Consider the following 21,283-nt stretch of genomic DNA (forward strand, 5'->3'; position numbering starts at 1 on the left):
TTTATTTTTCAGGACACATTTCTTTCACCACTGCTAGCTGACACTTTTTTGACGCTTCCTTTCTTTACTTATAATGTGAGCAACACTGTAGTTTGCTCTCGTTTTCACTTTCCACAAATTCGTTTTCTTGTCCCTTTTTGTTAAATAAGCTATAATTTTCTTTGCGGCTGAAACCAACAATGCCGCCATATTTATTATTAATATTTTACAATGCCTTTTTATGCTATGTTCTTTAAAAACAGTCACATTTTCTGTACATTTTTCAACTTTCTTTTTTAATTTCCTACACTTTGTTCCGATGTTTCGGCGGAAACACTTCGCCAGCCGGATCTGGTCCGCAGGCCGTAGTTTGGGTATCACTGTATAAAAGGTATTCATCACTTACTTTATCAGCAGTCTGGGAGAGTGCGATTGACACATTCTTTGCTTATATCAAGTGACTACGTTCTGTTAGTATGATCACGATTAAGTGTGTGTGTGGGGGGGGGGGACATCGAAATGAGATAAGGACATTTCTCTTAAGGTTCCTTGGCTGCGATTTGGTGATCTCACGTTTGGATCCCAGCCTCCGCCATCTTGTGTAGTGTTTTGAGCTAGGAAAATCTTCATTGCACAGACATATATTATAGGCCTACCTTCATTCGCACTGAAACGTCTTAGAAATCAGTCACAAGTTTTGTGTTGCCGGCGTAGTCAACTGTTTAATTTGACTTTAGTCAGCTCGATGTCAATGTCGAGATAAGAACTAAGTTATTACTGCTTCAACAACATGACCTTACTCAAAGACTAAACTACTTATAGAGAATAGTATGCAGAACTATAATTAGTATCTCTTTTTTCCCTACCTTTTTATTGGCATCTGTCTATCGATCATTTTAAACAGCCAGTTGTTGTTGTTTCTCTTTACGTAGCTAGTGTCAAGGCTTCAATTCGTCTTTCAGAAAATGTTCTTTAGCTCCTACGAAGATTCAAGTGCAATTCTACTCCCACATTGGTAATTGTAGCGTTGGATTTTTTTTTGTTTAAACAAATAGGAAATGATCCAACCTAAGAGTTGGAGACCCACTAGGGTTAATGACCTTTCTGGTTTGCATTTGATCTGGCTCATACCTCTTGGAGGACTTCATGGGTTCGAACTCAACAATCGTGACATTCCAGATCGCTGATCACAAGAGCTGTCCAGCTGCTTGATCTATTCTGTGTTGCCATAAATGACCATCTGCATTTTCAGTACACATCCCTTTTTTTTTTTTGGATTTAACAATGTCAGGAACATCACAGCATAAGAATGCGTTGAGAGGACTTGAAAATAGTTCGAGATTGAACTAGATTTACTCTAATGGGAAACACAAAAAGTTACATTTTCTAGAAGGAAATAAGGAATAACAATGCGTCCTCAACCACTGCGCTATTTTAGTAATATGTTAAGAGTCTCTACATTTAGCTTATTTTAATAATATGTTAAGAGTCTCTACATTTAGCGTATTTTAGTAATATGTTAAGAGTCTCTACATTTAGCTTATTTTAGTAATATGTTAAGAGTCTCTACATTTAGCTTATTTTAGTAATATGTTAAGAGTCTCTACATTTAGCTTATTTTAGTAATATGTTAAGAGTCTCTACATTTAGCTTATTTTAGTAATATGTTAAGAGTCTCTACATTTAGCTTATTTTAGTAATATGTTAAGAGTCTCTACATTTAGCTTATTTGAGTAATATGTTAAGAGTCTCTTCATTTAGCTTATTTGAGTAATATGTTAAGAGTCTCTACATTTAGCTTATTTAAGTAATATGTTAGAGACTTTAAATATATCATGTAGCCTATGTCTAGTAAGTCAATTCATCTAAAATTATGAAAGTCGGAATATAAATGTTTACATTTAAATAGCATACATGTACTAATTTATTTAATCATGATTTAATCTATTGTATTCTTTCAGGTCGATTCATCATAACCTGACACGATATCCTACACTTTTTATATTCTTTTCAGTGCCGCCTCCTTTACAAAGTTTAGATGAAACAAGAATCGCCGTAGAGAGTTTTATTAGAATGTGTACTGTAGTCAGTTCTCTGGTACTACATTTGAAGCTGACACTGTGATTTAGAAAAAAAAGCTTGATATAGGCTTTAAGACATGGAATCTAGTTTTTACTAAAAAAGAATGTGGTTGATGGGCCCAAAGAAAGAAAAAAATCACATGTGCAGGACTACAAATAGAATTATCAAAGCATAAACTCAAAATACGCTTACATCAAATTGGTAAAAAAAACTTTAGAATGACCTAAAGGTGTTAAAAATGTACAAAGTGGCTAATATAAATATAATAAATGAAATCTTCATCGTGACATTTTTTTTTTAAATTTCGTTTTTCAAGTTGACCACGCCTTTTATAACGGTACCTAAAATGTAGTAAATAGCTTAGTTTTATAACACCTATAAATATCTAGTATACTTGTGTACACTTGACACAATGTCTTTAGTACGTAGCACAGTGTTGACACAATGTCTTTAGTAGGTAGCACAGAGGTGACAGCAGTTACAGATGTACCTGTTATACTACTTGAATTAGGCCTAAGTTAGTCCTCACTGAAGGCCTCGTTATCAGACATAACTAAAAAGTGCACACAATTTATTGTATACATTCTAAATAACTTAACCTCCCTTATTTTCTGTACACCATATACACCAAATAGCTAGATAATTATAGTTTTCCGCAATATAAAAAAACTCTAATAGTTCTATCACTTAATTAAAACAAAATCTAATGGGTAATAGAACTGAATTTTGAACGTTAGGGACCTTCAATTCTAGATTTAAATCTGTAAAAAGCGTTTCAAAGTAGGGGGACTACCTTCCTGTGGAGAGGGCGCGACTTATTGTTATGTATCTGCTCTACGCTGGAGCATGTGGTGCGCACCAGTGCACTGTTAAAGACGAGGGATGAACTGAGTGTAGGGACAAGATGGCTGACTGTTGATTCAAGTAGATGGAGAAACAGAGAACTAGAGATTAAAACCGCCTGAGTTGTAGAATGGGTCATTGCTAGTGTTGTCAGCAGGTTAGAGGCAGTGTAGACTGTCTGGTCAGGAAGAAGACTTGTGAGGAAACTGTGGAAAGGGCAGTTCTTGTTAGTGGAAGACATTCCTCAAATTCCTGGTAGTAACAGGTACTATATGATTTTCTGTAGACATCGTTCTTGAGCTCACGTACTGCGACCACTGTGTTAGTGCAAGATAGTAAACCCCGTTGGAACGTTAAGGCATAGGTGGCAACAGTGAACTTTATACGCTAGTGGAAGGCAATGAAACCTGCAGGCTAGAGCTAAATTAACTCATTTATGTTTGTGTAATTATTTCTCAACTATTGTCAACACAATAAACATCAGCCATCTCTTCACCTTGATCCTTCGTCGAGTGTTTGCCCTAGATTCGTTACAGTATTCTACCCACAAAGAAAAGTTCGAGGCTCATTTTTCAGTGCCAAATATACAATCTTTTGTATTTGCATATTAGTTATGAATCTAAATGTTAAGTAGGCCTATTAATGAAGTGAAAGCATTATTTCGAATCACACGCCTATGCATATGTCTATGTTACGAATGTTTAAAAATTAAGTGATTTCGTTTCTCTTACCTTTTCATTATAGGCTAATGTTTTACGAAAGGCGCCTACAACAAGATGAATTGCAAACATTCTTTTCACGAAGACTTTTTAATACGTCAATGCAAATCTATAAACAGAGTCTGTCTTTTTTTGCAATACACATGAAAACACTTAAGAATGGATAGGAACGTAGGTGGGCATCCGAGCCTGGCCAAAATCCTCCATAAACCATCGCGTCTGACCATGACGAAAGCCTTGGTGTCCACAAAGACAGAGTATAGGTTTATAGAATATAGTATAGGCCTACTATACTTAAATCTAGTCCAAAATCAAGACTAAGTCTAAGACTCCAGATTAAGACTGCCTAGAGTTACAGTCTAAAGTAAATTCTGATTATCTTAGATTCTATTTCTACTATATTTATATATTTGGCCTACAGCCAAAACGGAAGTTGCAGCTGCAATAATCGCTGACGTAGTGCATGAGTTTCAGACAAGGTCACCGGACGCACCAGTAGTTATACTGGGTGATTTTAATAAATGCACCTTGAAGGTTGACCTACCCACCTTCTATCAACACATTTCATGTCCGACAAGAGAAAACAGAACTCTGGACTTATGTTATTGTAACATCAAAGGAGCATTCACATCTCGTGAAAAGCCACCACTAGGATCATCGGACCACAAAACAATACAACTGCTGCCTACTTACCGTACAAAACTTAAAGAAGGAAAAATCATTCAAAAAAACGTACAAGAATGGACACAAGACAATATTCTCAAACTACAGGGATGTCTAGACTGCACTGACTGGAATTTGTTCAAAGAGACCACTTCAAATCTGGAAGAATGGGTCGACGCAGTGACAAATTACATCAAATTCTGTGAAAACATGTGTGTCAGTACTAAGAGCATCAAGATATACCCCAACAATAAACCATGGGTCACTGCAAAAATAAAACGGGAAATAATCAAAAAGAAAAGAGCATTTATGAGTGGCGATGGACAGACAAGGAAAATTGCTCAACGAAATCTCAACGTCGTTCTTGAGGAAGGGAGGAGAAACTACCGCACCAAGCTGGAAGACTCAATTAATACAAGTGACATGAGACAGAAGTGGGGCATCATGAACAAAATGGCAGGAGCACAAGTCAAATTTAAAAATAATCTTGCTACAAGAGACGAAAAAACATTGGCCAACGAGTTAAATGATTTCTATTGTCGCTTCGACACGAAAGATTTTAATTATCTAAGACTCAAAGCCCTTGAGGATGTCAATGTTAACAACTGCTTAGAATTAGCGATTACTAAAGATCAAGTTTGTAACATTTTCAAAAACGTCAACCCAATGAAAGCCAATGGGCCTGATGGAATAAAAGGGCGAATCTTAAAAGAATGTGCTGAACAACTAGCTGAACCTTTCCAAGATATTTTTTCTACTTCATTACTAAACCATGAGATACCACCTGTGTGGAAGTCATCTATAATTGTACCTGTGCCAAAGGTTTCCAAACCAAAGGAAATGAATGACTATAGACCTGTTTCACTTACTTCCATTGTGTCTAAATGTTTAGAAAAATTGGTTCAAATGTTTCTTCTGAATGATCTTTGTAATAAGTTAGACCCTTTACAATTTGCTTACCAAAAGGGTAAAGGTGTAGACGATGCCATCCTAAATATTTTAAACTGTGTCTACAAACATCTGGACTTACCGAACACTTATGTAAGATTGCTCTTTATGGATTTCTCATCAGCTTTTAACACTATACAACTTCATTTACTCATTGAAAAGATGAAAGCGTTGCAGATTAGTCCATACATAATACTATGGGCTAATGAATTTTTGACCCAGAGAGCTCAGAGGGTTAGGGTAAACAATGTTATATCTAATGAACGCATAGTTAACACAGGGGCGCCCCAGGGGGCTGTAACATCGCCATTGTGGTTCATTTTGTACACCAATGATTTTCAATCCGATAGTTATTGTTGCTCCTTCACAAAATTCGCTGATGATGCGGCTCTTCTTGCCCTGCTCTCAGAGAGCTCAGACGTAAATGAGTATTTCAAAGAACTAGAACACATTGAGGAATACTGTAAAGATAATTTTTTATTATTAAATGTAAAAAAAACCAAAGAAATGATAATCGATTTTCGTAGGGACAAGAAGGGAAATGATATTGTTTCTGTAGCTGGAGAGACTATTGAAATTGTGCAAACCTTTAAATACCTTGGTACTATCCTAGACAATAAACTAAATTTTACTGCAAATACTGATTATATCAGCAAAAAAGGGCAGCAAAGATTACGACTACTAAGAAAACTGTCCTCGTTTAATGTTAGCGAAAAGGCCTTGGCTATGTTTTATCACGCTCACATCTGCAATATTTTAAGTTTCAATATCACTGCCTGGTATGGCAATCTGAGCATTAAAAATAAAAATAAACTTAATAGAATCCTAAATGCTGCTGGTAAAATCATTGGCAAAAAACAAACCCCATTTGGGCAGTTGTTTGAGACAAACATCTATAAAAAAGCTAACAAGATCCTCGAAATAAAGAATCACCCTTTGTATCAGGACTTTGTGATTTTACCATCACAAAAGAGATACAAGACACCGATAGCAAAGACAAACAGACACAAACACTCTTTTGTTCCCCTGGCAATCAAATCATTAAATAAGAACAATCTGGTATAAACTTTGTCACATGTAAATTATGAGTGAGTCTGGTGTGAATGTACACTTTGGTTTCTTATAGTTATAATGTTTTTTGTTTGGTGTAATGCACAAATTGTAAGACAAATTTCCTTACGGATAATAAAGATTATTATTATTATGTTAGAAATGAACGAGTAGTCATTCTCTGGCGCTGCCAGGGTCGAGTTTCGCTAAAGAGAAACAAAATTCATCGTAGTCCCTTTAACAGTTTCCACTGAGGAATTTTCTGGTGATGTGGCAGGTCTGCAGCAGTACCGCCCTCTGACAGGCAACGAAGATGTTCCTAGGAATGTTAAGGGCCTTGAAGGTGTCTGTGAGGTCAGTTGTTATTATCCCCTCGGTTGATATAACAATGGGGTATATTGTTATTTTGGACAATTTCCATAGACGCTTAATCTCCAAGCCTAGGTTCCCATATTTTCTTTGTTTTTCTATCTCAGTTTTTCTTAAATTATGAGACAGTGGTACGGCGATATCGATAATGGTAGCGGTTTTTTCTTTTTTATCGATGAACAGCAGATCCGGGCGATTGAAATCTACCGTTTTGTCGGTCAGAATAGGCCTAGCAGATGTTCAGTAGACTCGAGAACCTCTTGCGGAGAGTATTTATAATAAGGGGGAGTGTCCTTACCGATCAATTTGTACGTCAAAGCCAGGTGTTGGTGTATTAACTTTGCAACTTGGTTATGGCGACCTAGGTAGGCTGATTCTGATAGGGCTGGACATCCTGCCATAATGTGTTCAATCGACTCGCCCACATTTCCACATTTTCGGCATTTGTCGACAACATTGAGTTTCAGGATATGCTTCTCGTAATTTTTTGTCCTGATTACTCTGTCCTGTATTGCTGTAACAAAGCCTTCTGTTTCAGGGTAGAGATGACCTGCTTTGAGCCATGTTAAGGAAGCAGCCTTGTCGATGTTGTCCCCATGTAATGAAGCCGGAAATTTTCCGTGGAGTGTTTTTTCTTCCCATTGGCGAATCTCATGCCCTACGTCGTCCAAACCGATATTGACATCAGCATTGTGTAGGTTCAGAGGGGTTGCATCGGAGTCGTATTTCCGTAGGAAGGAAACTAATTTGTTGCTGGAGGCGAGCAGTTTTGATCGTATTTTTAAAACTTGCATCTTACACAATTTGAAGATGTTCTGCAATCCACGACCCCCATCCTTCCTGGGCAGGTATAACCTTATGGTGGAGGACTTGGGGTGTAGACATCGAAACTTGGTTAGTAATTTTCTAGTGAGTCTGTCAATGTCATGTAGGTCGGTGTCAGTCCATGTGATCACACCGAACGTGTAAAGGAGCACAGGGACGGCCCAGCTGTTAATTGCAGTGATGAGATTACTGCCAGACAGTTTGGTGTTGAGGATTTTATTAACTCTTTGCCTATATTTGCCAAGAAAGTCCTCTTTTAATTTCTTATGGTTTATCTTGGCATTCTGGTTTATTCCAAGATATTTATAAATAGAGGCGGAGTTCAATTCCTCGATGCCTTCAAATTCAATGTTGGTGTTCGTTGCCTTGCCCTTTTTAATGCTTATGATGCCACACTTATCCAGGCCAAAAGACATACAGATATCGTCACTAAAGCATTTTACCGTTTTGATTAAGGTGTGTAATTTTTGCTCGGTTTCTGCATATAGCTTTAGATCTATATTCTTATAGTATATCTAAACTGATTCTATAGTTAGGCTACACATTTAGGAAAGGTGGCTTACATATTTATGCTAGATCATGGTGAGTCTTTCTTAAACGACGAACGATCATTCGGAGCAAAACAGACCGCTTTTGGGCGTCTTGTTAGATCTAAATACGAAGATCTTACGTTACGACTATCAGAGCTACTCAAACATATATGGCTGTAGTAGCACTGTACTGCCTCAAATATCTCTCACACAATTACACTTCAGAATCAGCATGTCCAACCCCTTCTTTACTTAACGTTATTTGACTTGCGCTCTTATTGTGAGAAATAGTGCATTTTAAACTTCAGTTAGTAGGCCTAGACCTAGTTGTGAATAGAACATTGGTACACAGTTAGTAGGCCTAGACCTAGTTGTGAATAGAACATTGGTACACAGTTAGTAGGCCTAGACCTAGTTGTGAATAGAACATTGGTACACAGTTAGTAGGCCTAGACCTAGTTGTGAATAGAACATTGGTACACAGTATGGCTAGACCTAGTTGTGAATAGAACATTGGTACACAGTTAGTAGACCTAGACCTAATTGTGAATAGAGCAAAACGAAATTGTTTAGAAAGTAGGCCTAGTAGTGAAATACCATTGTTGGTCTGTGTCAGAATTAGGATTTCACAAACATGTCATTAGAAAACAAACAGCGAGAAATGCTCTAGTCACCTTAGATCTGTTATATTGTCGGGCAATAGGCCTAACACATGTCTAACCCTAACCCTTTAAGAGATAAAGATCATTGTAAAAATGAATTTTGTTTTAGCCTATATTAAGCTAACGATATATTTAAGCCTTGTGATATGAGAGATATTACAGCGATTGAACGGTGCTCTCCCCACAAAGCGCGAACTGACTCATCATGTATTTAGCAGGCGCGTAAAAGTTGCAAGACTTCAGTGTTTCTATAATAAAGAAATGCCCTGTACCTTAGCGAACTGATCACACCATATGTCCTTCAAATAGCCCTGCGTTCCATGGACTCAAAGCTTCTAGTGGTGCCACGTTTCTCCCTCAAAAGCTACGGTCTGCGGGTTTTTTTTTCTGTGCACGGACCAAAGGTTTGGAACTCACGCCCCATTGATCTCAGACAGACTTCATTACATTCAAGAAGAACATTAAGACCTATCTGTTTAAAACTTTTTTAGACTAGTTAGTCATTTTAGCTCTCGTGTTTATGTTTGTAATGTTATCACAGCGTCTTGAGCCTAAACTTTGTTTGTTAACAGCGCTATAGAAATAAAATTATTTTATTATTTTATTATTAAGACCAGGGAGAGGTAAGTACGCAGTTGTGTATAATTAAGATTGATTCAAAATTCAATTTCAATCAACACTGGCAAGGTTTTCAAAATATTTTTATTCAACTTTTAGGACTGTTCCTAGTTCTTATCAAACGTTCACTAGTTCGTAAAGTGAAGCATTCTTTCCAAGCTAAATAACTTCAACGGAGAGACCATCTCTTCCGGGTGCTTTTCCATAAACAAACATGCACATTTAAGCCCCCTAACCCATGGACCTATCCTTAACTCGTATTGTAATGCTAACTGAAGTTGTAAGTGTGTGTGTGTTCACGTGCAAGTGGGTTTTGTGCAAACATCTCGGTATGGATAGGAAATAATCTTCACTATGAATATTCTTCAGCTGGTATTGAGATTATACTTTCACTTCCTCAACCGCATACAAAAAAAGGTGACACATTGAGCAACTCATTTTGACAGATAAGATAAAGAATATTCGGGCTCCTCAAAATCTCAGAACTGAAGAAGTGTTTTAAAAATGATTGTGGAAAAATGTCTGTGAAACATTTTACATGTTTCAGAGTTTAAGAGAATCTACTTCTTAGTCCATTTCCCTCCAGCAGAACCTTGGGGGGTGGCAGAGGCCAGGGTGTGAACCCGGGACCATCGAGAGGACCGAACGACAGTACAGCGCGCATACTGCACGACCAGGCAGCCATTCTCAAGCTATATGAGTAAGAGAAGAGTTCTAAAATATATGAATTCAAGCAGTTTTATAGGGAGTCTCAAATATATGAACGAAATTCGTCTAAAAATATCTACGCTAAACAAATGATACAAAAGTGACCCTCAAACTATCTAAAACTCTTTATCTATAACGTCAGGGACAAACAACAGTTTCTCCACATAAAAATGTTTGAACTAAATGGTCTAGCTGTTGCCCTGTTGATAGGGCAGACTATCCTGCTTACCACCACGCCCAATAGGTAGATCTATACTTCTGCTGCGAGAACAAAGATGTTGTCACTGGGTTGCCCTCCCCTCTTTTATTTGTGATTTAATGATTTTTATGCTTATATATGTATATATATGTGTGTGTGTGTACCAATATGGAGTGTCACGGTTTTCAAAGTAAAGATAAGGCACATTTCAACACATATTATAGAACCATAACTTATATCAAGACCTACCTATATATTATGGAATCACAACATATAGGCCTATTATAGACCTTGAATCACAACATATATCATAGACCTTGAATCATATATTATAATATCATAAAATGTATTTTAGACCTAGAATCACAACATATATTATAGTTTCGCAACTATATTATAAAATCACAAAACATAGTGTAGGTAAATAATAGGTATCATTCATATGTTTTAGCTGCTTCACATATCTAACTTTCTAATAAAAAAGGCCAAATCCCACCCACCGAACAGGCCATAAGTTTTCATCATGCTCTGGCTATAATTTAAAAAAACAAATGGAAAAGTGGTTTGAGTGCTGGGACAAGTCCCAAAAAGCCCGTGGAGTCTGGGAGCGCATGAGGCGCCCTGACCACACTTCCCCGTGGTGGAGGTTGTCCAGGCCTGAGCAAGCTCAGCACATTGCAGGACAGGCCACTGTCCTGTTAGCTCACATTTCTTACGGCTATGACCGAATTTCGATTCACGGTGCCCCCGCTGCGGGGAAGAAGAGGAAACCGTGCCTCATATTCTGTTAGACTGCCCCAGACTTGCTGATCTCCGTCTCGACGGGTCTTTGAAGCCAAAAATTCTCGACCTGTATGGGGACATTTTAAATTTGTTTTGGATGAAAAAAAAACAGCTGAAATGTAGCCTACATATTTTGTCATAATAAATAGACATGAATGAGTTCGCATGACGTCTTTCGACTTCTCATTTAAAATAAAAGGCGTGTTATAGAATTTCTAAAATAACTATGTTACTAGATAACTATTTATTAACTTAACTATAATTAAACAATTGTTAGCGTTATTTTCATTATAAAAAGCACAAAAACTAGCTTGGGGTTAAAAATAGCTTAGATACAATATTTTACAAATCTAATTATAAATGACCGAGGAAGACAGCGGGCAGGGTTTGAACCCAAGCTCATCGAAACCATCCAACGACAGTCCAGAGCATCTGCTCTGTGATGATGATCGTGTTCAGATTGAACAATATTGAACAATATTCGTCGTTTCTAAAATCCATCTGCGGCCAAAGTGCCAAATGCCTGGACAGAGCTACAACCTGATAGACTTACAAACTAGACATCCTTGCTTGATACATTTCAAGTGATGCATAACTTTTTCCAAATCTCCGAAAAAATGGTGTTATGGATGATCACAATAATTGACTTACTGACTTGCAACCTCTCCACCTAACTCGGTTCTGAGCAAATTTCTTCATCTGCTCCCAATAATTACAAGGACTTATTAGTGGAACAGATGAGGAAATTAAACGTCGTATAAATCTTGCGCGTCAGACATTTACACAGCTAAAACCAACCTGGAAATCTCCTCACATCTCAAACAAGACTAAACTAAGAATCTTTAACTATAATGTCAAGGCTGTCCTACTGTATGGTTCTGAAACATGGAGAACAACTGAAGCGACAAAAAAAAATAGTACAGACTTTCATCAACAGATGACAGAGAAATATTCTAAAAATTAGTAAAAATACACTGGTACGACAAAGTAGAAAACACCAAACTGTGGGAGATGAGTGGACAGAAAATATAGAAGTGCAGATCTTAGAGAGGAAGTGGAGATGGACTGGTCAGGCCTTAGAAAAGATACCAGCAACAGAGCTAGGCAGGCCTTAGAGTGGAACCCCCAGGGAACAAGCCGCAGAGGAAAACCAAAAAGAACATGGCGACGCAGTGTACTAGAAGAAGCCGAGAGGACCGGGAAGAGCTGGGAAACCATAAAAAAACTAGCAAGAGACCGTGGAGAGTGGCGTGTTTTTGTCGAGGCCCTATGTTCCATGAAGAACCCAAAGGAATGATGATGCTGATGATGATTAGTGGGACAAACTTTTTCAGTGATGAATCGTGCGAAACCGATGCTACGTAATATCGTATCGTCTCTTACGCGAGCATCTCGAATTCTAAATTCAGTTCTTCGACTTGGCGTCCCAACTCTGCAGCCGGATATTTAAAAGTAGTTTAGGATAAACTTCTCATGAATTAATGCAAATACTAGATTCAAGGGTTTCTAATAAAAATTGGTTTATTGTATAATTCACTTTTTTTTTTTCACTTTTTTTTTCATGTGGCCCGCGTCCGAGTGAGGTTGAGCATCACTGGGTTAGAGCATAAAACCTTAGAAGGGAACGAAGCCGGTCAATTTATTGTTCAAGGTCATATAGCCAACATTCGTTGAACTTATAAATGTTTGTGTTTTAATATTAACCAAGTTAAATGGAAATTATTGACGATGTTTTGAAACAAAATCTAAAAAAAAAAATTTGAAGTAAAAGAAATAGGACCTTTTAAACTGGAAAAATTTTCAAGTAACAGTAACTCAAAACGTTTTTAAAGACATTTTTAAACTTCTCCGATGAAGAGATTTTTCTCAACTCTCTTTTGTTAGAACGTAGATCATTTTGATGTCGACTTTGTGTGACCAAAAATAATAAAAAAAAACTAAATGAAAGTTCCCCGACAAAAAGTCTTCCCACGAAGTTGATCTTTCAACGATTTCATCCATCACGGAATCTTTCGTGGGCTATATGTACCTCGAATGTACCTAGCATATTAGCCTATTGTACTGCCTTCTACTATATTAGATGTGGGTCAACCTGCGAATTTCTTTTTTAGACGCCCGAATAATAGTCAGCCTTCAAGAGAACACTTCCATAGCGGCCCGTCCCATGAATAATGAAGATTTATGATCCCAATTCTGCACATATTGAAATTCAATTATTTTTTGTCTCAATATTTGGCCTGTTGTAAAAAAATAAATAATTAAATAAATAGATAAAAAATAAAGATTTCTCTTATATATATATAAATATAGTAAAATCTTCATTTATAAGGACACTATTAGATAAATATTAATTTATATTAATATACTCTTCCTCGGCTTAAAAACCCAATGAGTTAAATATGTAATTTGAAGACCAACAAAAGTGACGTCTGGCATACATTCCGAAGAGTCAAGTCTCTGTTCGTAAGGCTATTATGAATACATATAAGCACTAATTTAAATAAGATAAACTGTGTAGCCTAGTACGATTGGATTTTTTTTTAAAGGTCAAACACATTCCGAAGATGGGAGGAACACTTTGTTATTACTCCCCCCAATAAATCTCGGTAATGTAAATTTCGACTTTTATATCTTGCAGTTTTCGTCTGCAAACATTGCCAGGTAACGCGTAACTCCATAACGTAAAATAACCGATACACAAGTTGCCGGATTGCAAAGGCAAAGTCATTTCTGATAACAGCGCTTTGTTCAGATCAGGAAGATTTGTGACTGACTTGAATGTAATACCTATAAAAGAAAATTATATAGAATTAAGTCTACAACTGCATCTCGTAGCAAAACACGTGTTGAATACCTGAAATTTGGAAAATAATGTTTATTGAAAGGACATGAATCGATATAAAACAGTACGAAATCCAATGGGGAAATCAAACGCAATATAAAGAAAAATTAATGCGCTAAAGTGAATTTTCTTTTGTTTTACGATTTAATGTTTCTTTCATTTCGTCATTATGGATAATAAAGCATCGTGTTTTAGTGCAATATTAGTTTTAATTTTGGTGAGTATGTTACTAATGATTATTATGAACAAAATTTTAAATACAATATTTATTAATTAAATTAGGAAAGGGAAAGGAGTTAAACTCTTGGTTACGCTTATAGAATTGTGTGTGTGTGTAAATTGCTTTAATTTTATATGATAGAGCTGATTTATAGCTTCAAACCCTGCTGAAGGGAATTTTAAAATCTCACCTAAAATAAACAAAATCAAAGCATAAATTAGTCATAAAATTCCACTTCCACATGTCTACGCCCCCTCCCATGGCTACGCCCCCCCCACGTGACTGATTTTTTGCTTTGATTTTGTTTATTTTAGGTGAGATTTTAATACGAAACCATCACTTGCCCTAGCACAACCAAGTGGGTTTTGAGTTTAAAACCCCCTACCAGGGGGTTTTGGGTTTAAAAACCCCTACCCGGGGGTTTTGAGTTTAAAACCCCCTACCAGGGAGGTTTGAGTTTAAAACCCCCTACCAGGGAGGTTTGAGTTTAATACCCCCTACCAGGGAGGTTTGAGTTTAAAACCCCCTACCAGGGAGGTTTGAGTTTAAAACCCCCTACCACGGGTTTTTGCAGTTAAATCCCCCTCTTCTATAAAACAAATTTTAAAAAAATGCAAAACGACAATCACCAAATTCCAAGAGCACAGGTAAGGAAGATTTTGATTTTAAAACACCCCCTCCTAAATTTACGATAAACCCCCTCTTGAATATAAAAAAAAAGCAAATTACACACTCAAAATTCTATGATCGTAGCCAAAGGGGTTTTGAGTTTAAACGCCCCTCCAGTGGAGTTTGAAGCTAAAAAATACCTCTTCAATATATTTAAAAAAAATCAAATTACTCACTCTAAAATCTTTGAGCGTAGCCAAAGGGTTTTAAGTTTAAAACCCCGCCAGCGGAGTTTGAAGCTAAAAAATACATCTTCAGTGTTAGAAAAAAAGCAAATTACGAATTCAAAATGCTATGAGCGTTGCCAAAAGGGTTTTTGAGTTTAAACCCACCTTCAGAGGAGTTTGATGCTTAAAAATACCTCTTCAATATAAAAAAGCAAATTACACACTAAAATTATTTGAGCGTAGCCAATCCTATTGGGGTTTTTAGGTTTAAACCCCTTTCCTACAGATGGCTTTTTTAAAAAGTTTAAAACCCCTCCAGATGGTTTTGAGTTTAAAATTCCCCTACAGAGTTTTTTGAGGTGGAAAACCTTTATCTTCAATATTATTCTAAAGCAAACAACAGTCACTAAATTCTATGACCGAATTAAAAAAAAAACAAACTCCAAAGATTTTTTAGTTTAAGACCCCCAACAGTTTGATTTGACGATAAAACTTCCCTTTTCGGTATAAAATCTAAAGCAAACTACAGTCACTTAATTCCAAGAGTGTATTCAAGATAGGTTATACATTTCTACCAGTGCAGTGAATAGTCATCTGCCGAAATTGAAAAACAGTAATTGTGCCTCAACAAAGATGGCTAAGACGGATTTTAGGAGTCAGTTATAGAGATCGGGTCTAAATCAAGGAAATCCTATGCCGAAGTGGGAGTCGACCCCTTAGTAGGATTGTGATAGAGCGTCGATGAGGTTTGCTGGACATGTTCTCCGACAAAATGAATTACGCATAATAAGAGTTGCGATGACATCCTAGTACATCTTGGCGCCACACATTTATGGAGGTCCTCAGAGCAGGTGGGAAGAGGCTTCAGACATTACCAGTGACAAATTTTTATGGAAACAGCTTGAAGGCAAATGCGCCGAACGGAGCGGAAGGGTCTAAGTCAGTAAGAATAGCATATTAGGTTTTTGAAATAAAACTTTTTGAATAGCAGGAAAATGCAGTGTAGATACCTCAGAATATGCATTTTTTGGCTTTCAATACCAGAAATAGTGCTTGGCTCAGCCCCGCGATGGGGGAGCTCCTAGCGCTCCCCCAGACCCCCTTGCTGGCAATGACGTGGAATCTACAATTTTTCCACTAACTCCAAGAAGAACCTATTCTAGGGCACAATAAAAGTCTTCCGAAAGAATGAAGGGTCAGAATGTAATAAAGATGATGTACACACACAAATATTTGTTTTTCGTGGGGGGTCCGGGGTAATCCCCCAAAACTCCCCCTCCCCCGAAAAAAAATCCTGGCTACGCCCATGATATATATATATATATATATATATATATGTATGTATATTTAAAAATTCAAAATAAAAGTGTCTAGAATTTAGTTGATAAAAAAAACATTTCCTGCACAAAGCTCGACAATTTTACAATTTCTCCTATCAGCTTGCAAACTCTTCATGGGTCAGAAGAGAACAAAAAAATTTCATCGAAAATGGACACTGAACTGGTATTTTAGAAACGGCTGTAACGATTTTCCTAGAAATTCGACAGTTTATGTATATTTTCGAAAAAAAAAAAACTACCTAATTGACCACACAATGAATTCTCTGGTTTGGTTTGACTATTACAATCTTTCAAAATAAAATCACTTTTAAACTGTCATGGAATCCCCATATTGATGAAACTATCAAAAAATCAAACACGCTTTTAGCGGGAATTTCCACACTGGACTTGAATGTTTCTATGTATTTAGTAAGGACTTCAATGACTAAATAAACGTTCATGAACATTTTGCGCACCGTCTTATGTAGGTGAGAAGAAGCTTCAGACGTTGAAGGTAACAGATCTTTATGGAGACAGCTTGCCGCTCTATGCGACAAATGGAGCGCAAGCATCTTTGGTGAAAGCGTTCAAGTAGTCTTAGTTGCTTTCTGTATAATACCCATGTCTCAGATCCATATAGAAAGATTGAGAGAATCACTGCAGGATAGAAACTGATTTCTGTAGGTAGGCATACGAAGCAATTTTTCCGCCAAACTCTCGCATGGAAGCGTCAAAAAAAACAACGAGTGGTCCTGGCCAGACGGTTATCAACTTCCAATTAATGCGTCATTTGATATTAGGCTTCCTGGATATGTGAAATGGTATACCACATTAAGGGGCTGTCCATTTATGATTTTCCAAGGTTTATAGATAAACCAAAAGAGGCGGCAGCGTCTGCAAATTCGTTGACCGCAATCTGGAGATCAGGTTTATTGTGAGCTAGTATTATATATATATATATATATATATATATATATATATATATATATATATATATATATATATATATATATATATATATATATATATATATATATATATATATATATATATATATATTATATATAAGATAGATATATGAGTGCGCGTGTGTATGTCTGCAATGAAAAAATAATCCACCCCCCACTCCGCATTTACGGTGCAGAGCTTAAGTTATTGATTAACATGCATGATTAGAATGACCTAGAGACAAAAGTAAGAAGTAATCATCTTCTTTTTATCTTTATCTTTTCTTCTATAAAACAGACGTTACTTCAAAAAAGAAGATGATTACGTCCTACGCGTCATGCATTTAGTCATGCATATTAACCAATGACTTAAATTCTGACAAGTTACTGGTTTTCCTAGCTAGCTCAGGCAACCCATTCCATGCTCTAATAACACTAGGGAAAAAGGAGTATTTGTACAAATTTGTCCTAGCATATGGGATGAGGCATGTGCCTTTACCTTTGTGTCTTTCTGAATATTTTATTAAATTTTGTTTTTGTATTTGAAGATTATGGTTCAGTGTTTTATGTATGATTGCTACTTTACTTTTGAGTCTTCTATCCTGAAGGCTTTCTAACTTTAGTGATTTTACTAAAGGTGTTACTCTAGTCAAATGTGAATATTCGTTTGTTATGAATCTCACTGCTCTATTTTGTGTCTGTTATATTTTCTTAACTTTCTTCAGTTGAGGGGTCCCAAACAAAGGATGCATATTCTATTATTGGCCTAACCAAGGTTAAATAACATTTTAGTTTTATGTTCTTATTTGATTATTAGAAATTTCTTTTAATAAGCCCAAATGCTTTGTTTGATTTTTTGATAGTTTCATCAATATGGGGATTCCATGACAGTTTTTCATTTATTATAACACCTAGGTATTTTGCGTTTTTAGCCTGTGTTAATGTTTAACATGAATAAGATAAGTGGAATTAATTTGTTGTTATGTTGTTTTTATTGTTCTATATATTATGCAATCGTCTGCAAATAATCTGACTTTTGTTCCTGAACTAATGCAATTTGGTAAATCATTTATATAAATTAAAAATAGTATTGAACCTAAGACCTTTTCTTGAGGTACACCTGAGGTTACTGATATTGGTGTTGATTTAGAGCCATTTATTATTACAGTTTGTTCTCTACCTATCAGAAAATCTTTAATCCGCAATGGACCATCAATGCCAAAATATTTTAATTTTTTAAGCAAACTATGGTGGTGAACTTTGTCATAAGCCTTGGAAAAATCTAATAAGATAGCATCTATATGCTCACTATTATCTAAACTTTTTGAAAAATCATCAATTATTCCTATTAGTTGTGTTTCACATGATCTATATTTCCTAAAGCCATGTTTTTTGAAGTAACGTCTGTATTTTGTAAGAAGAATAAAAAATCCTGGCAACGCTCATGCCAAAAAAAATAAATTTACGTTTCCAATAAAATCAGTCATTATTAAACAGACATCAAGCTCATTTCAACTTTATAAACAAATTGCCAGCTTTTGAGGAAACAAAATAATAAGAAAATAAATAATAATTTAAAAAGTCCTGTTCGATATTACTCCTTGATGTGACGTTACTGTTTATTTTGAGGTTAAGAAATGTTGAGAAATGCTGATTGTAAACCACACAAATCGGGCATTAAACCTTTTCTTCACTGTCTTTCTTTGCTTTGTTTAGATCTAGACTGAAGTCACGCACCTATACAAGCTTATCAATAAAATACAAAAGAGTTTTTTTTTAAAAAGTTCATTTTGTTTTGAAGGGCAATTCCGAACTAAGGGAGACAAGATCTATTGGTTAAATGTTGACAATGTTACATAGGCTGACAATGGGTGGAGTACTTCGGGTAGATTGATAGTAGTCCGCCCTTTGTAGCTGGAAGATAACAACGCAATGTCTGATAAACACTTTAGTTCACATGGTAGAGATTGTAAAGATTTAAATAAAAGGCCCAATAAATAAATATATAAATAAACAATAATACAAACTTACTTGAGGACACCAGATACAATGAACACTCAAACTTGAACATAAAATTAGTTAATCTTCCCCTACCCTTCTGTTGTTTTTTTTTTTTTTTTTTAAAAAAGCTACGATGCTCTTGTATCTTTTCTAAAGGTTTAAATAGTAAGACCCAGTGGCGCCACTAGGGTGGTGCGGGGGGGGGGGGTCTGCACCGGGTGACACCCAGGTAAAAAAATACACTTTGGGGATAAGTAACAATTTAAAAATTAATAATCACAATTTCATTTCGACTAAACACTTTTTTTTTAAATAAAATTCTATCAAAATGATTTTAAGGGAGAAAAAAAGCTAATTAGACAAACATAATATCTAAAATGTCTAAAAAAAAGGTTGAGTATGAGTTGATTTGTGGAGTTCAGAGGTATGAAAATACAGCTACAGTGTCTGGAACCATGGTGGAGTACGGGAAATGTAATAAGAACCAACAGAAAAGCAGTTTAATAGATGTGTATAACTTGGAGAGTCACTAAAACAAATATGGAAAAGCTCCAGATTTTTGTTAACAGATGCCTACGCCGAATATTAGGAATTAGGTGGCCAGAAAAGATAACTACTATCGATTTGTGGGAGAGAACTAGACAAAATCCCATAGCCCAAGACATTACAAAACGAAAATGGAGCTGGATAGGACACACCCTGCAACACAACCAGAAAATAATTATTTTTCAAAAGGCGACACTCAAACAGAAATACCATGACTGAGAAGAGATCTAAAGGCAACAAAAGTTTATTCTTGAAGAAAAAAAATGACAGTGCATGATTCATATACCACTAAGACCTTAAGGAATATCTCTAAATCACTTCACAAAACCTTCAACCGTTTCTTACCATCTGCATATGTTTGGCATCATGTGAAAAAGGATTTTTAAAAATAAAAATTAAGAACTTTTTGAGTCAAAAGAACAAACGACACAAAGGGAAATTAATTAAAAATAAGATCGTTAAAAATATTAATTACCATGAAGTGAATGATAAGTTTTCAAGCTTGAAATCCATAAACAAGTGTAATTTAGTATTGGTTGCATTTTTGCAAAATTGAACTATAGATTAATGGCAATGTCTTTGATTCTGAAGGTTTTAAGGATGCGTGCAGAGCTTCACATGACTACACAGACCCAGTGATAAATTGTAATAAACAAATGAATTTTTAAAATTTAACGGACACTCATTTTATAGTTCGTTCAACAATCAAATAACGTAGGTAGTTATGAAATATATATATATATTCATCAAATAAACGGAAAAAAACTCAAGGATTTTTTTTAAAGGCGGGGGGTGACACCCTAATCAGACCGCACCGGATGACACCCACCCTAGTGACGCCACTGCTAAGATCTAATCTTTGTATAACAAATTGATGATTAGCACATATAATTTCTACCGAGCTTATATCAATTCGCTCCATCTGCCTGTCTATCTGGCCAAAATCTTAATTCCCCACTTCCCATTAACAAGTTGAATTTCGTACAATTATTTTTTGTTGATGACAACACACGAATGAACGAAACAAAGTAACCAGTTAGTAAACCAATTAGTCATTGAAGATGTACAAAGCTAATGGGAGACAAGCCTTGCAGTAGTGTGATTTACTTCATCGGTTGAACGGAGTTATCTCTCTAGAACACAAAGGGGACTCTTCATGCAAGATATCAGACGCTTAAAAGGTTGCTAGACCAGAAGAGTAACTTCCGCAATGCCTTAAATTAGCGAACTGATCATTCCATATGTTCCTCAGAGAGCTCCGCTCTCCATTGACTTTGTCAAACTGTTGTTTCAAGAAATAAGCCAGAAATAGAAAGAGACAAATTTGAGAGAGTTCTGTTCAAATATTTAAAGAGAGATAGCGTTATGTAAAAAAAAAAGACTTCCATTTAAAAAAAAAAAGATATTTTGATTCCTTTATTTGATAAGGACAGACAACAAACAAAAGGAAAAAAAAACAACCTCGGGGTTGTTCTTAACATGGAGCATTCTTGGAGCATGAAACATTGCACTTTATTTTTCATAATAGCAACTTAAAATCATTCATTCAATAACAAAATAATAACAAAAACAAAATAATCTAAATAGATTTAAT

General features: G+C 35.9%; 1 protein-coding gene across 1 annotated transcript in view; it reads left to right on the forward strand.

Annotated features, from left to right (window-relative positions):
- Positions 1-13,679: 13,679 nt before the first annotated feature.
- LOC106074673 (uncharacterized) overlaps positions 13,680-21,283 on the forward strand; it is a 114,459-nt gene continuing 106,855 nt past the window's right edge. Inside the window, exon 1 of the mRNA XM_056019387.1 lies at positions 13,680-14,037. Coding sequence (XP_055875362.1) covers positions 13,990-14,037 — 48 coding nt within the window. The 5' untranslated portion in view covers positions 13,680-13,989. The remainder of the gene's footprint in view (positions 14,038-21,283) is intronic.

The sequence above is a fragment of the Biomphalaria glabrata genome, chromosome 2, assembly GCF_947242115.1.
Source record: "Biomphalaria glabrata chromosome 2, xgBioGlab47.1, whole genome shotgun sequence".
NCBI classification, from domain to species: domain Eukaryota; kingdom Metazoa; phylum Mollusca; class Gastropoda; family Planorbidae; genus Biomphalaria; species Biomphalaria glabrata.